This window comes from Gasterosteus aculeatus, chromosome 10, assembly GCF_964276395.1.
Source record: "Gasterosteus aculeatus chromosome 10, fGasAcu3.hap1.1, whole genome shotgun sequence".
Taxonomy (NCBI): Eukaryota; Metazoa; Chordata; class Actinopteri; order Perciformes; family Gasterosteidae; genus Gasterosteus; species Gasterosteus aculeatus.
This window is the reverse complement of record NC_135697.1, coordinates 14,253,206-14,269,074: the sequence shown is the minus strand read 5'-3', so window position 1 is coordinate 14,269,074 and position 15,869 is coordinate 14,253,206. Positions and strand designations below refer to the sequence as shown.

At 45.6% G+C, this 15,869-nt stretch overlaps 1 protein-coding gene across 8 annotated transcripts in view; it reads left to right on the top strand.

The window, feature by feature from the left end:
- The window catches only part of ptprua (protein tyrosine phosphatase receptor type Ua), a 123,702-nt gene that overhangs the window by 63,222 nt on the left and 44,611 nt on the right, over positions 1 to 15,869 (top strand). For all 8 annotated transcript variants that reach the window (XM_078080892.1, XM_078080891.1, XM_078080889.1 and 5 more), the window contains exons 3-6: positions 1,434 to 1,705; positions 8,171 to 8,252; positions 13,032 to 13,147; positions 15,511 to 15,682. In XM_078080892.1, the coding sequence (XP_077937018.1) occupies positions 1,434 to 1,705; positions 8,171 to 8,252; positions 13,032 to 13,147; positions 15,511 to 15,682 (642 nt within the window). The remainder of the gene's footprint in view (positions 1 to 1,433; positions 1,706 to 8,170; positions 8,253 to 13,031; positions 13,148 to 15,510; positions 15,683 to 15,869) is intronic.

Here is a 15,869-nt window from a genome sequence, read left to right as displayed (position 1 = left end):
TCTTCTTACAAGCAGATTTAGAGATTCCGAGAAATTCTTTGTATTTTTAAGCATTAATGTTGAAAGCAGACTCATTGGTATCAGACTAATGGACCAACAGCAACAAAAATTGCTTCGGTTTGACTTTTATCCTCCAAAATGTGGACTTGAGTGGATTCAGCCTACGGGAACAAAAGTTAGATCTGGTGAAAATAATCGTGACTGCATCTCTGCAAAACAAATAACTACAAGTGAGTCCTTTTGAAGTTTCATTCCATTTTTTTTTCTCTAGCATCAAGTTCCAGTTCAAGGATCTGTGCGCCACACCAGGCCGGCGTGTCCGGCTTCTTTTTGCCAGGTGTGATATTGCCTCAGGTGTCAGAATGTCTCTTCCCTCAGATCTTTGAACATCAGACAGGCGGTGAAAAAGTACGATCGGTCCGACGTCTCTCTGGGCGAGTCCTGGCAGGACCACTCGATTTGATATTATAATAATAATAATAATAATAATACTTTAGTTTAGCGACCATCTAGAAATACATTAATGTTGTGAGGGCTGTTGTTTTTGCTCAGTCCGTGTCTCGCTCAAAACCCATTTAGAATCTTGTATGGAGACATGTGCTGCTCATTTCCCTTTTAGAATGCGTCATCAAGTGTTGTTTTTAACTCTTACAGTACTTGCATAGTGACTACAGCTCGTTTGGACTCTAAAAGGACATCTCGTATTTTCCTGCGTGGCATATTTCTTTAGCGGCGTTGACTTGTGGCCCACAAATGAGCTCTGGAATTCAGTGCTTTTCCACTTCAAAGTGAGCTTTTCATTACTGCAGAGGCCGCGGTCCCTCTTTATTGGGCCCTTCCCGTCCACAGCGGTGCCCCTCTGGTGGCCACGGGGGTCTCCGCTGCGGCGGTGACTCTGTGGACCTCGGCACAAACTGAAAGGCGCTGCAGCTTTGAACGCAGCAGATCTGAGGCGGCGCGGCCGGTCTGACGGACGCCTTGTGAAAGCAGGAAGAAGCAGAGAATGTCCAGATACAGACAAACAGCCAGAGAGCATCACGCCGATGTTCTGGGTAACAAGCTAGAGCCTGTCAACCTTGGGGTATAAAATATATATCTTTTTAAAAAAGGCCTTCTTAGTTTCCTTCAGCGGTGGAAAACTAAGAAGACACATCTATCCGGGGTTGTGATGCAGGTGAAGCCCAAACACTTGGACGTTATTATTTTCACATACTTCATGTCAATCTGGCAAGTGAAAATAGCTGAAATCGCTGCTGTTTGTGAAGCGCGTATATCGTCATCACGTCATCGTATTGCCCCGGAAAGCTGGCGGTGTTTTTCATATTTCACTTTCACCTCCTCACGTTCCCTCAGCAAGCCGTGTTTGAGAGACTGCCACAAGTATCTGGCAGCATTTAATCGGTGTCCTTTTGTCGTGCGTCTTCCCCCTCCAGGGTCCTTCATGATGGTCAATTCCTCGCAGCATTTCGGGGGCCAGCGAGCTCAGCTGCTGCTGCTGCCCCTCAGCGAGAACGACACCCACTGCATCCAGTTCAGCTACTTCCTGTACAGCCGCGACGGCCACAGCCCCGGGGACCTGCAGGTCTACATCCGGGTCAACGGGGGCCCCAAGGGCAGCGCCGTGTGGAACATCTCGGGCTCCCAGGGACGCCAGTGGCACCAGGTGGAGCTCGCTGTCAGCACCTTCTGGCCCAGCGAATACCAGGTGAGAGTGAGGAGGTTGAGGAACGGTCCAAGGAGACGGCGTTGAATTATGGGAAGTCTTTGGATCCATTGATCTTGAGCCAACACAGGAGACTAAAAGTCAGAATGTCTCTCCGACGCTTTGATCTTTTTTTTTTTAATCTCTCTCGCTCCGTGTGCCAAATTCGTTTCTAGAGTTGCCCTTCAAAAATGACATTAACAGCAAACCGATGGCTAAGTAATCATTTGATGGACAGGAAACTGAACACATTAGTCACTCTATTGATTTGATGACAAATAGCAGCGTCACAAATAGATACGAAGCATTCCATCCGTCAAAGCTTAATTTCTTGTCAATACGACACGATTACAATTGACTGAGTCTCGATGAGACATTCGAGTGTGGTTTTACCTTTTCGTTACGTTGTATTTTTTTTGTTTTAAGGTGTTTTCTTTGCCAGCGTGCTAACGTTGACCACCAGCTGCTCCCGCCAGCCTCAGCCGCTGTTACTCGCATCCTCAGCGGCTTCGTTATCACCCCCCCATCCCTCAAAACCACGTGTGAAAAAGAGCTAATTGCGCCTATGTTGTATATTTCAGCGGCTCAATAGGTATATAATTACAGTGGCCGTCTGTTTGCATTGTATCTTTATTTATTGGTCAATTTACCGGCGTGCTGCAGTGCAATCAATACGCTGAATGCGACGGCTGTATCGTCGATGCTGCATTATTAGCGCCGTTGTGTAGCTTGTAAGTTTCTGATGACTGGATGCAGCACTGCCTCACCTCATTACGGCCAATCATTTATCCCCTAACGCTCTTTTTCCTCCAACCGAGCCCGCGGCCTCACACAACCCCCCCCGAACCCCACCCGCCCAACACCACCACAAAGCCGCCGTTAATGAGAAGGCGATGGCTGGTGTAAGGCATTGTGGGATTGTGGGATTGTGGCTCCGCCTGAACAGTCAATTGACCTCAATTCCATGCGACCCTCTGTGCGAGGGGGGGTTGGGGGGGGCGGGCTGGTGTTTGCTTCCATAACCTTGGCGCACCCTGCCCCCCCCCCCCATCTCAATAAATCAAGAGCCAGTTAATGAGATTAGAGGGCGGCCCGGATCAATGAGATCTGCTCGCGCTTCGCCATCCGCGGCTCCTCGTGTCCTGAGCGCCTCACGCAAACAGCCAAACTGATTTAAAGTAATGATTTTTCTTCTTGTCCGCGTGGACGTTTAGAAGTTGGTCTGCCGCAGAGGAGGAGGAGGAGGAGGAGGAGGAGGCGGGCGCTCTCAGTGGCGGGGGGCAGGGTGTAAAAATCAGACGAGACGGCCCAGGCGGGAATTTGCTCGGCGGCGCCGTGTTTACCGTCCGGACCGGCGTGCATAAGCAATGTAATCTACTACTCTGGGTGATGTATGTCCAGGCTGCCTGAGTGATGAGAAGTCCCCCCCCCCACCCCGCCAGGAGTGTAGACACACAACAGATTGCTTTGTTTGTCCCGTAAAACCCGGTTGATCGGCGGCACATAATGAAGCACGCGACGGCGTGCAGATGAGCGAGGAGACGCAAACACACGGCCGAAAGGGAACCAAGTACGTCAATCTGCTCTGCGCTGAGAGACTTCTTTTTGTCTTCCCCTCTTCCTTTTTTTTTGCCCTGGGAAAGCTACCCCCCCCCCACCCGCCCCCCCACCTCCTGCTGCTGCTACTACTCAAAGCTCAGCGCGGGGCCCCGCGGGGCCCCACTCCACCATCGATAACCATCACTGTCCAGCAATCCCGGCCAACAGATCAGCCCCTGCAGGCCGCACAGCAGAAAAGACGACCACTTCAGAGGGCTCTGAGGAGAATGTGTGTGTGTGTGGGGGGGGGGTTGGAGATTAAATTGAAAAAACTAAATCAGCGGACATCAACACCCTCAGGAAAGACAGACTGCCTCAGAGATATGTTGGACTGCGATCAACCTTTGGATTTTGCTTTCAATGATATGAGTTTTTTTTTTTTAAACGTAAAGCCAATTTCCCTGGGAAGCGAAAAGGCCATTGTTGAAGGCGTATTTTGTGCTGGAAACCAGAAAAGGTTCCGGTTCATCCCACAACTTATAGGCGATTCATCACCGCCGGAGCTGCGTCCCGGCAACGGTGCAAAGAAACAGAGACGCTTTGGCACGCTGTCAAATTCTTACCACGTAGCCGTTAAAGTGAAACGTTAACGATTTATTAATGCACTTCCATGAAGTTGGAGAATTCTCAAGAGACAGAAAAAAAGAAGATAGATAGATAGAATGCTCAATTCCCGTAATGCAACTGACACCATTTATTCTCAGAGTTTAATGGCTCCGATGCCTGCAGCATAACGTTGATTCGGTTTTTACCGGCTGACAACGTGATTTGATCAGCGTGAGTGACGCAGACTCTGGTGCAGCAGAGTTTTGGTTGGAAGTTGGATTTGAATTCGGACTTCAGATAGTCGTAGCGGTGAAGGACAGGAGAGAGGATTGATTCGCCTCCGGTTCAGTCCCCCCCCGTCGGCCTGGATTCGTCATGTATAGCAGGTGTTAAAGATGCTCTTTTAGAAAACGCCGGCTTCTCTCCCTTCAGGTGTCTTTACTTTTTTTGGGGCCGTTTTGTCCTCCTTATCTCAGCATCTTAATTCAAAGTGCATCTCACCATTAAGTCCCCATCTCTCTTATCTCTTCCCCTCTCCGGCTCACTTTTGCTTACCGGTGGTGTTGTTTGTTGCTTCTACTGACCCATCACCTCCTTACATCCAGGCAGAGAGGCAAATGTAAGGTTCAATAGACATATTCCCTTTAGTCGTAAAGAGAAGCACCAGCAGCTCTCGGTTGGTTTCATGGAAAATTGCCCTTTGATGTAATTCAAAATCTGTTGTGAGCACATTTTCTTTTGATTTATTCAGAAATCACATCTGTAAGAAGTTTGATGTGTGGGTTGCCAATCTGTAGATCTTCACATTTCGTACACTGTGCACTGTAAAATATGTATTCTCTGCTCGGATGAAGAGCTGCTGGATCAACTCTCATATACAGTAGTTAGCACAACATTATAATCTTTATTGTAATTCTTTCTTGTAGACACTCGTTACTTAGCTTGTGTGATTTTCCTTTCATTGTGCGTTAATGCTGGAGTTGCCACGTTACCACACATTTATTTATGATAGCAGAACTACCGTAGTGTGTTTTTTACATTATTCTCTTTTTAGGAATCTCCCGTTCCTTCTTTTTCATGCTGGAGAGTCGAAGCTAACTTAGACTGAGCTTCTGTCAAGGCCGACTGTGAATACAGGCACCTTTTTCTTTTTGATAGTAATCAACTGCTGTTGATGTGAGATGTGTCGTCAGTGGTTAATTTAAGAGAAACGGCTGATATGACCCTTTTATTTCACAATAGTAGCTTTGCACTTCCTTCTAGTTCGCCCTTTAATACAACTAAAGGAAACGAACATTCGTTGAGCCTTTTCTAGTTCTTTTGTTGTAAAAGAAATAGTAAAAGGCAACGTGGAAGGAGACTGAATTCATTAGTTCACATTATGTCAGAGTGAAGAGAAAGCACGTACGTGAGGGAGTACCTGCAGCTCCCCTAAGTTCACCAAAAAGGGTTTTTCCACCTGATTAAAACATGGCCGACCTTTGGTGAATGTGTAACAACACAAAGCGCCGCACTCAGCGCAGTGGAACTATTGTGCACCTCGCTTTCTTTCCCCCGCCTGCAGAGATCGAGATAGCCGGTGCAAGCGCACGTCATATGTTCCAATGGTTCACTGCCCGCGTTGTGGCTATTGATCGACGGCGTTGGCCCAGAACACCGTGGCGATGTTTGTTCACCACATTCGTCAAAAGATCGCACGCAGGCCGCTCATTTAATCGAAGCCGTCCTTGAAGATTGATGGCGTCCTCTAATCAATTGAGAGCTTTTGTCGGTGATGCAAAGACACATGAAGCATTTCTGCGGCGCGGTCCCGAAAACTAAAGGCTAAAACATTTTTAATCACTGTTCAAATCTCGCGCTCACCGCTTGTTTTCCGTGCGTTCACCGGGAGGCCGAGAGGGATTTTTGTCACTCGTCAATTCTTCGGGATTGAATTTTATGAGCCAAACGCGACGCAGCAGGAGGTGCGTATTAATATTCCTGCCCGTTTTTTTTTTTTTTTTTTACGTCGTCTGTCCATCTGCTGCGCTCGGGGCTTCCGGATTTAAATGACTTGTGTCATTTCCTTTTGGTTTGTGACGATGACGCCCCGGTCAGATGACACCCTGATAAAACGGTGCCCTGCTGCTCGCAGTAAACCCAACCTTGCTTCAACCTCCACAGATTGGGCCATCGCGCTTTTTTTGTTCATCTTTGTCAAGAAAATCCTGAGGGAGGCTGAGAAAAACTGGAGAATGACATCACCTTCAGCTGGGACACTCTCAATTGGAAAAATCGTATTTTCTCTTATTTTCTCTGCAGGAATCGATTTGTCTCCGTGCCTACTTGTGCCAGTGCCGGGAAAAGGGTGAAACTTTGTTATCAAATATTAAAGATGCTATCAGGCCCAGTCATGACAAACAATATCCGCGTGGCTTAAGCGTTTCCTGCTCCTACGCTGAGGTGTTTCCGCCCCCGTCCTCGCCCGCACTGCTTTTTGCATAAACAGGCAGGACTCAAGCAAATGAAGGAAAACCATCTCCACGGATTCAATAACCTATGCACAACATTTTAAGGAAAAAAAAGTATATAAAATTTAAAAAGTGATCCAAGCTATCGGCACAGTCACACTCGATGCAGAGGCGCTTAGCGATTCGCCCAAAGCGCGGAGCCGGGGGAATCGATGGCGGCAGGTGCGTTGACGCGTGATGCATTGAAGAGCTAATCGGTCCGACGTCGCTAATAGCCCGACACAGGGGAAAATAAATAAATAAATGAGCGGAAAGAAAGCCTGAGTGTGTGTGTGTGTGTGTGTGTGTGTGTCCATCTGCCAAGGCCCTTTTGCGTGGTATTGATTGAACCGTGGCACTTAAAGCCTGATGCATTGTCAACGTGCACCCTCGCAGTGCGGCCTCCACCGGGCGTTGCGTTGTAGATAACTAGACGGAGACCCCCCCCCACACACACACACACACACAGATGCACAACATGTAGGCACGGCTGCGGCGTAACCAGCTGGTAATGCACCCATCCCCCGAAGTTCAAAGTGCGTTATGCTGCAGCCATTATAAGTAAAGACTTTCTTGATTCCGGCTCTGCGGACTGTAATTACTACTCGGGAACCCAGAATGATTTTGTTGCACTGCGGGAGGCCTCCCCGATTCCCTTTGAGGCTCCGCATGCTCCCGCCTCATTCAGATGACAAAGTGAATATTTAGGCTGCGTTTAGGGCGTCCTGCGGCTGCCGCGTGGTTTGATGAAAAGGGACACGAGGGGGATTTATTCACGTTATTTTGTGAGTTTCCTTTGCCATTTCAAGGTGCTTCAGAAGCCAGTTCTTGCCTATTTGTCGCTTCCATTTGAGCTTTTTAGGCTGATCCATTAGCATGTAACCACTCGCTCTTCATGTCCTGTCGTCCTTTTAGCTCAGCTGTTGTTTCTGGTTGGAGTACGTTGCAATATGTGTCGTTGGACGTGTTTAATTGAACACATACGAGCTGAACGGATCGGGAGTGACACTTTTGCGAGGCCTGTCCTGTCGCTTTTCTAGTCTTTCCAGTCTGTAAGTACATCTGTAAATCAACGCTTTATCGTCACACAGCACATCGAACAGTTGATTTAACCCGCCTCAGTATGGGAACAGATGGCGGCTAACACGCATGCTCAATGCTCAACTGCCCCCTCCCACCCCCCCCCCGCCCGGAGACGACGCGGCACCTCTCCAGCTACCGGTCTCCACCCCGAGCTGGTCCGAGCCGGGACCTGACCCGCCGCCCGCCCTCACAGGTCCCAACGGACTGAGCAGTTGGCGAGAAATAGTTGCATTTGTACTCAAAAAGTGAATGCACCAAAATCGAATTGCTCTCCGAGTTATTCAACCTTCGGCCATCTGTCTTAGAGAACGGAGTAAAACAGAAGAATTGAAAGTATAATTGTGAAAAAGTAAATGTCTGGGCTGTGATGGTAAAAGTTATTACAGTACATCATATACGGGACTCAAAGAATCCCTTTTGGGCAGATCTTAGGTTCCCCTTGTACGACGGTTTGATCTGCAGTTGGTAGAAAAATGTTCTTTACTATTATCATTACCATTATACTGTATATCCTGTTACTCGTATAACATACCACAAAATTGTCCCTTAAACTTTCCAGGTTAGCATTTTAACAGCGATAGCAAATTTCACAAAGCACCTTTTCTCTTTAAACGCACGGCAGAATTAATGAAACCATCTGTAAATGTCTGCCCTTTGGACCCTGTCCCCCTAATTTCCTACGTTGTCACTCTACCTGCCGCTCAGGCCGTAGCCGCCCCGCGGTCATCTAATTTATCCGCTGTCTCCGCAGGTCATCTTCGAGGCGACCGTGTCCCAGGAGCGACAGGGCTACATCGCCTTGGACGACATCGTGCTGCTCAATTACCCCTGTTGTAAGTACCCGTTCCGCGTACCTGCTGACCTTTTCCCGAGGCCCCCCCGGGGGGGGTGGAGGGGGGGGGGGGGATTTAGGCACTGAGGCACATTACCCGTCCGGGTGTCACAGGCACAATAACACGGCGGGAGGGTTCTCTTTTAACGTCCGACCTTTTTCCCGCGCTCACAGTCGGGTTGCTTTTAGAGCTAATGTGAGGTTACAGGCAGGAAAAAGGACAGTCGCTGGTTGTACTTTGATCCTTTCTGGAGAGTTTTTTTTTCTTCTTTTTTTCCGCTGTCATCACCGGGACATCAAGGTGTCGGAGCCTCACGGCCGCCGGCGGTGTTACATTATGTTCTGTTCTGTTACAATTACCATTATGCCATTATACGCACCCACTGTTCTTTAGTACAATGGCTGCGTGTAGATGTTCCTTTCTTTCAGCGCTGCGCTGTTTTTAAGATGATTAGCACTCTGCGACGCCGCGGACAAAAGCTAGATCGGTTGTAATTGGTCTGCCGGGAAAAAGTCGTCATTGTTAAAGCTGAAACGGGCTTCCTCTAAAAAGACTTCGTGCCAGAACATGAAGAAATTTGATTCAATCGAAAATGTGTCATTATGAGATTTTCTATTAAATAACAGATTTTCTCATTAAACATTTAATGGTTGTGATCTGATGAATTGTTTGACATATAACTATTTTATTAGTCAGTTCTACACTGAATTTCTTATAGAATGTGATTAGCCCAAATTATAAATTAGATTTTTATTAGACTCCACACATATACTTTATATGATCTATTGTTGTTAGTTGATAATTAATATTTGTGTTAAATTCCAGTTGTTTTAGTGAGGGTTTTGTTGCATGATGTTGGTTCATTTCAGTGTGAAATGAAAAGTTATAGTTGCTTTCATTTATAAGTCAAAGCTGAACTAAATAGGACGACAGAGACCACAAATAATCCTTTTTTTTAACTTGTTTTAAAACCTTATCAACAATGCTTACGTTATGCTTTCAGCGGCTCGAGACCTAAATGTCATTCTCAGAGTTTGACACGGACCAAAACAGAGCTCAAATGAGAATTAGTTAGCATTAGTCAGCACAGCTTTTGCCAAGAACGTAATGTGTATTTGGCTTGTTCTGCTGTTTTAATGTGGTCCAAAAAAAATCCATGCACCTTTAACATCGCCCACATCCGACAACACTGACGTTGACCGTTGTTCAGAAGCCCAGTATTAAACTAATCAACCTTCCCTGGATCAACACTGGCCTTCTGTGAGAGCGCTAACATTGTTTTGCAGCTGCATAATTGCGGGGAAATGTTAATAAATGATAATTCATTAGCTCATGAAATTCAGATTTTTACTTTTCTGACTCTACCGAAAAATCAGGCGGGCCGCGAGGTATAAATCATTAAACCCTCAGTGGGAAACAGCGCAGATGAACTGGATTACCTTTTTCCAAAACCATCAGAAAACATCTTTTTATATGGATGCCCGAACCCGGACTCAAATTAGGGGACAGCGTCTACTCGTACACAGCTAAATGCCAAGTACAGAAGACACTAGAAGCAGTCGCCTCTTAACGTCCACACACTATCACGCGGAGATGTGAGTAAACATTAGTAAGATGGCATAAATTTCCCCACAGGCAGCAGGAATAATGCCCCCCCCACCCCCCCCCCACACTCAGGAGACAAAGCCAACAGCCACTCAGTTTGAACTCCCACTCGTTCGACAGCTGCGTTGTCTTCCTCTGGAGTCGCCGTCTTTATTCCAAACACGCGTTTCAGTCGGGATCAATCTCCACCGCATCAAGAATTTAAGGCCGCTTCGCTAATCCGCCGGGCCAGACGCCGGTGTGAATGCGTCTGAGAATCACGTTTCACGTTTCCTTGCCCCCCCACATTTGTGTTTAACCGCATTGATTAAAGGCGAGACAGGTCAACGCATCCACGCTGTACTGGACTTTGGGATTTGAAATGACATTTTCTCAGTAACTATACGCAACTGCCTGGTCCTGAGACGTCGTCTCCTGTAATTGGGTCTTTGAAAGCTCGTCTGAAAGATGACTTGAAAGTGCATGCTTGTTTTCTTCAGAGGGAGCACTCAGACCGGCAATCCGCGGCAGTGGTCCGCAGGCCAGCGTGCACACTTTGTTGTGGTTTTCGCTCTGCAACATCAACTTTAATTCTAGTTTGCAGAGTTTATAAAACATCCACGGGAAATGGAGTTTTTTCCCAATGCACCTGAGGACATTTGTTTCCCTCTCTAAATGCTTATTGGGGGGGTTGGTGGAGGATGAGAAGGACTGCAGAGTGGAAAGAGAAAGCGGGTAAAACAGGAGATGCAATTTCCATCGTTCCACCGTCGGCCAGATGTTGGGGCTGGTTGCCGTGGAGACCAAGGATAAAAGTGGGTGTTAGAATAAAAGTTTCGTCCCATCCCGTTTGCCCGGAACATATTACACACAAGTAAAAGATTTGTAATGTCAAGGTTATTATTTTTGTCATTCTCACAAGACTTCATCTCACCAAGTAAAATCATATTTAATAAGCTGCTTGTATTGTCACTGTCACAAAATTCAGTAATGGAAGCAAATTATCCGTCTGTGTAATTATTATTAATTATTTTTTTGCTGTACTTCACGTTGGTTAATCTATTTCATCCTCAAAGTGTGTGCTTTTTAAAATGTTTATTTACATTACACCAATCTTTCTTTCAAGCTGCATATAATAAGCATAAAAAGGAAAACAGCAGGTTTATGTCACTTGAGTTAAGTAAGATGCGCTTGTTTAATTTATAAAATGGGTCATAACATAAGAGTTTCAACATTTTCACAGTACTACCCGTGAATTACTAGTGAAGTAAAGGTAAGTAAGCTAGAAATGAACTACTTGGTAGTTATTGTGAAACTAGCTAACTGTCAGCTAATCTTCTGCTAAATTTAGTTAAAACAGCAATATATATATATATATATATATATATATATATATATATATATATATATATATATATATATATATGATATATGTAACTATTACATTGATGCAAATGTTAAGAAGGTTAGATTTGATTAGAGAAATGCTAATATTTAAATTGTTCAGTGAACACCACAGTACTTTTTAGGTTAAGTTGATGCTTTTTGGAGCTTGACACACGGCCCAGTAAAGCATTACGTGCATTTTTGTACCACTTTGAAATGGGTGCACAGTCGTGAGGAAAAGGGCAGCGCTTCTTCCACAGCAAACATCTGATTTATACCATTCTTAACTGGAAGCCAAGACGTTTTGACATGGTCACAGTTGGCAAAGCACAGGTGAATAATAAAATCAATGGTGGCTGAAATGAGTTTAGTTGCGATGAAGTATTGCATCCTCGCCAACTGTCGCAGTGTCACCTTTGATGCCGATACTGATTATCTTTAAAAAGATGATCTGCTATTGAAATGATCTCTGCTTTTAATGCTTTTAATGCGTCGTATCACATTTTGAAGCACATTTACTTTTTTGTGGAGCTGAATGAAAACAAACAGAAGTCATTACTGTGGAGAAGTGACATGTTTTTGTCTGCCTCGCAGTAACTCAAATCAAGATCAGAGGCTGAATTCTATGAAAGACGCATACTGTTTACACCATACGTGTGCTTTGTGTTTGCTTTTTGATCGGAAGAGAGCTGGAAATGACTCGAGGTCCTTTCTTAGCTCTAACTAATTGAATTCTTTCCATTAAGCAGGTAGCAACCTGCCAACTAAAGAAGAGGAAGAGAGCTGGCTCGCTAACACGGATTCAAACAATGTAGAAAACACGTTGCACAGCACTGAATGTAAATATTTCATGAGGAAGGAAATACAAACAACCTTTTTGTCAAAATCAGGGTTAAAAAAAGCATTTGGTGAGGACAACTGAATATACATACGTATATGTAAGAAAACTCCCATGGATCTCTTTAAGAAATGAGCTGGAAAGGATTTTATTTTAAATGCATTACTACTCCGTGTGGCCAAATGGTTCTTCCACACATTACGTTAAGCAACAGTAAAGCTGTTTGTGTAAACTGGTAGGACATTTGATAAACACAACACACATGCGTTACAACATTCCTTTCGTGTCTTCTGTCTATTTCATGTCCTTAACACACATTTTCAGTTCATCTCTGGGTCAAATCACAGTTTTGAGTTGTGTTGCAGGAGCCATACAAACAGAGAATAAGGATTTGCTCGTTTTCTTGGCGAGGCTTTAAGCAATAATTTAATTCAGACTTGATGAAGAAGAATCCGAATACAAAGAGTCTCTGACGCTGCAGGAAAACCTTGTCTCGGATCGTAGGCAGATGTGTCTCCGTCGGGCCGAATGGACAACGTCTGTATGCTTGCGTTTGTTCCGGCTGGGCCGGTTTTGATCTTTAAAAGCTTCTGCATTGATTTTTAGTCTTAACATGCAGCTTTATGATCTGTATTTTCTTCATATAAGTGGAAACTTCTGCCAACGGAGGTGAGATGATTTGACTTTAGACGAAACAGCTTTAGTTGATTGTAGTAATAAAACATGTTTGATAAAATACTGAGTATTTGTGGGTACGGTTTTGTACAGCGTACAAGTCTAGACGTGGCTCTGCAGTATGTACTTGTTCATGTTTGTGCGCTTGTATAGTCATAGTACAGACTCTGAATAAATCACACTTCACATCTGTGTGTTTGATGTATTCCGACAGTGACGCTTGGCTCCAGATGTGCCTTTTTCATCACTGTGTGTGTTTGTGTGTGTGTGTGTGTGTGCTTGTCCTCCTTTCGCAGACAAGGTGCCTCATTTCGCTCGGCTGGGTGACGTGGAGGTGAACGCCGGGCAGAACGCCTCATTCCAGTGTGTCGCCACGGGCAAAGTCTCTGAGACTGAGCCCTTCCTCCTGGAGGTGAGAACAAGATGTGTGTGTGTGTGTGTGTGTGTGTGTGTGTGAAGGTGTTGCTGAAACCGTCAAACCAACCATCTCAAACACCTGGATAATAGAATGCGGCTAGAGGAGCCAACTCCAAAGCCTTGTTTTGAGAGCATACAGGATGTGGATGACGGACCTCCGGAGGTCCAATCAATGATGGTGCTGCTTCTTCTTCTGCTCTGCTGGAGAATTAACCCCAAACAAGCATTTGTCCCAACGAACCAACTCCTAATACGCATTTCATGGAGGGAAATAAACACATTTATTTATTTATGAGGCATTTATTATTATTTTTTTCTGAAAATGTTGTTTATATGTGAGCTACATTTAGATTGAAACTTGTCTAAATGCTCGGAGGGAGTTTTGGCAGCTCTAAAATAATCATCGATGTGACATGGCTTGCATATCTTGGCCACACAGCATTTTAATTGGAAGCCTGCAACACGAGCTTAGTTTTAAAGCTGTTAGCTTTTACAAAGCTCGAAGCGTTTGGATTAAAAGAAAAGAAACATGAGTTACATCGTTTTTTTGTGAAACTAGACATTATAACGTACTACAAATGAAATCACAGCTCCTGCTGCATCGATTTTTGCACTGAACACTGAATCTGTTTTAAAAAAAAAATGTATATGCTTGTGTTGGAAGGAAATTGGTAATTTGAGGAGTTCGGATGATTCTAATCTTTGCGCCTCTGCCTTTTCTGGCTTTTTGATTGTGGCGTCATTTGGTTTACTAAAGCCCCTAAAGCCTCGTGCACAGAGTAAAGATAGTTTCTATTCTCTTAGTTTGAATATGAGCTAATATTAGTCTTCAAAAAAATCCATCCCTGGATGCCTCCACTCTTCTCCTCCGGCCTTGAAGCCTGCACATCTAAGTGCTTTTGAAATGACGGCAGCAGGGAGAAGGCGCTTTTGCAAATGAATATCTCAGTATACCGGGCGATCCGTCCCTTGTGTTTCCACTCGATTTCATTTCACACACCCCTCTCTCATCTCCGGGTTGAAGCCTTTGAAGATCGTCGGCATGTGAAAGAGATATTACATTTTTCATTTAAAAAAAAAAAAATCAGTTTCAGGGTTTGTGACTTTGTTGACTGAGCTAGAAAAAAAACAGCATCCACCCGAAAGAGCACGCGCACAATACGAGGCTCGTCTTTTGTAATTCGACGCTGTGCTGCAGTGAACTTCTCTTCGCCAGTCTTCAGCTCCTCCTTACTTTTCTCATTAAGAGAAGAAGGGGAAAAAAAAAAGACCTGGTAGCAGCAGAAGATAGAGACGTATCACAAAGCACTACTGCCTTCGGTACCTCCATTTGTTGACGGGGGCGCGTTTGATCATCAGCGCGCAGTCGGCTAATTGCTGCTTTCTGTTTGATCTCTTATTTATGTGGTCAGGTTCTCTTCTCGACCGGCCTGTAGCCGCTCGCCTCCACTCGGCCTCCTGTTAGGCTCCCAGCAAATAGTCAGCATGACGTTAGCACAACAATTAGGGTCGTAGTTCCTCGGCTGTCCTTTGGCCCGGCCTGCCGACGGCCGTCTCCGACTCCATTTTCTTTTTTAAATACCAAACGTAACAATCCTTGTGGCAACAGCGAACTAGCGGACCCGGGCCAATGGGAGCATTCCTGCAGGTGGGTTTTAATGTTGGGTAGTTTTTAGGTGAAATGCGGATGCGGCACCGACAACTGCAAAGTAGGAAACATTCAAAAAGATTTAAAAATGTCAAACGAATGAAGGAAGTGAACGATTATATTGATCCCAAAGTTAAAAGGTCTTCAAATCTGTAGCTTTAGGAAGCAGCACCCAGGCACCGTACGTGCAGTTCCACACGTTGGTATAGCGCTGCCTTATCCTCCCATGCCACTAAACCAATTAAAAAAGGCAAATGTCAAACCCACTTACTTGAAAAAAAAAAAAAAAAGAGCGAGACCAGGCGGCGGTTTACATAATAATCTGCTTATGATGCGAGCTAGCCGCAGATATTGCAGCTCGCACCTGGAACGCTTCGGCCTCGTCTTTTGGCAGTTTAGCCAATTGCCGGTGAGCCCGAAGCGTCGGACACTTCAGCTGGAGCCCCCCCCCCCCCCCCCCCCCCTCCTCGCGCTGGGAACAGCACCCCAGGAGGCCCGTGTCAGCAGCCTCGCCGGCGTAAACACTATTGTTACCGGTGACATTTATCAAGCATTTTATTATCTTCCTCTCGCCTGTAGCCAAATCCAGCGCTCCTTTGTCTGTGTCTCGGCCTTCTGCCCATTTTTAATCAATCGAATGGACTTCAGGTAAACATGTTGGGTCACGTGGCTCACCGCTCCCCCCCCCTCCCGAATGTGTTGTGCCTCAGCGGAGAAACAGCATGGTGGTGGACGACTCCCTGCTGTCGCGGCTGAGCCACAAGCGGCTGATGGCGTCGTTCCACGTGGAGGCGCAGCGCGGCGAGCAGGATCTTTACCGCTGCATCACCCTCTCCCCCAGGGGCGCCGCCGTCTCCAATTTCGGGGAACTCATTGTCAGAGGTGAGCTGGATTTTAGGAACTCACGGATGGGACTTCAATACAAAATGCAACGAGTAACGAGCGTGATATACGATACTATGATATAATAATAATAATATCCATAAAAACACAAGGCAACCCCCTGGAGTAAACCACTGAGGGTATCTTTCGTGTCACGTTCTAATAAATATTGTCATAACATGGTGTA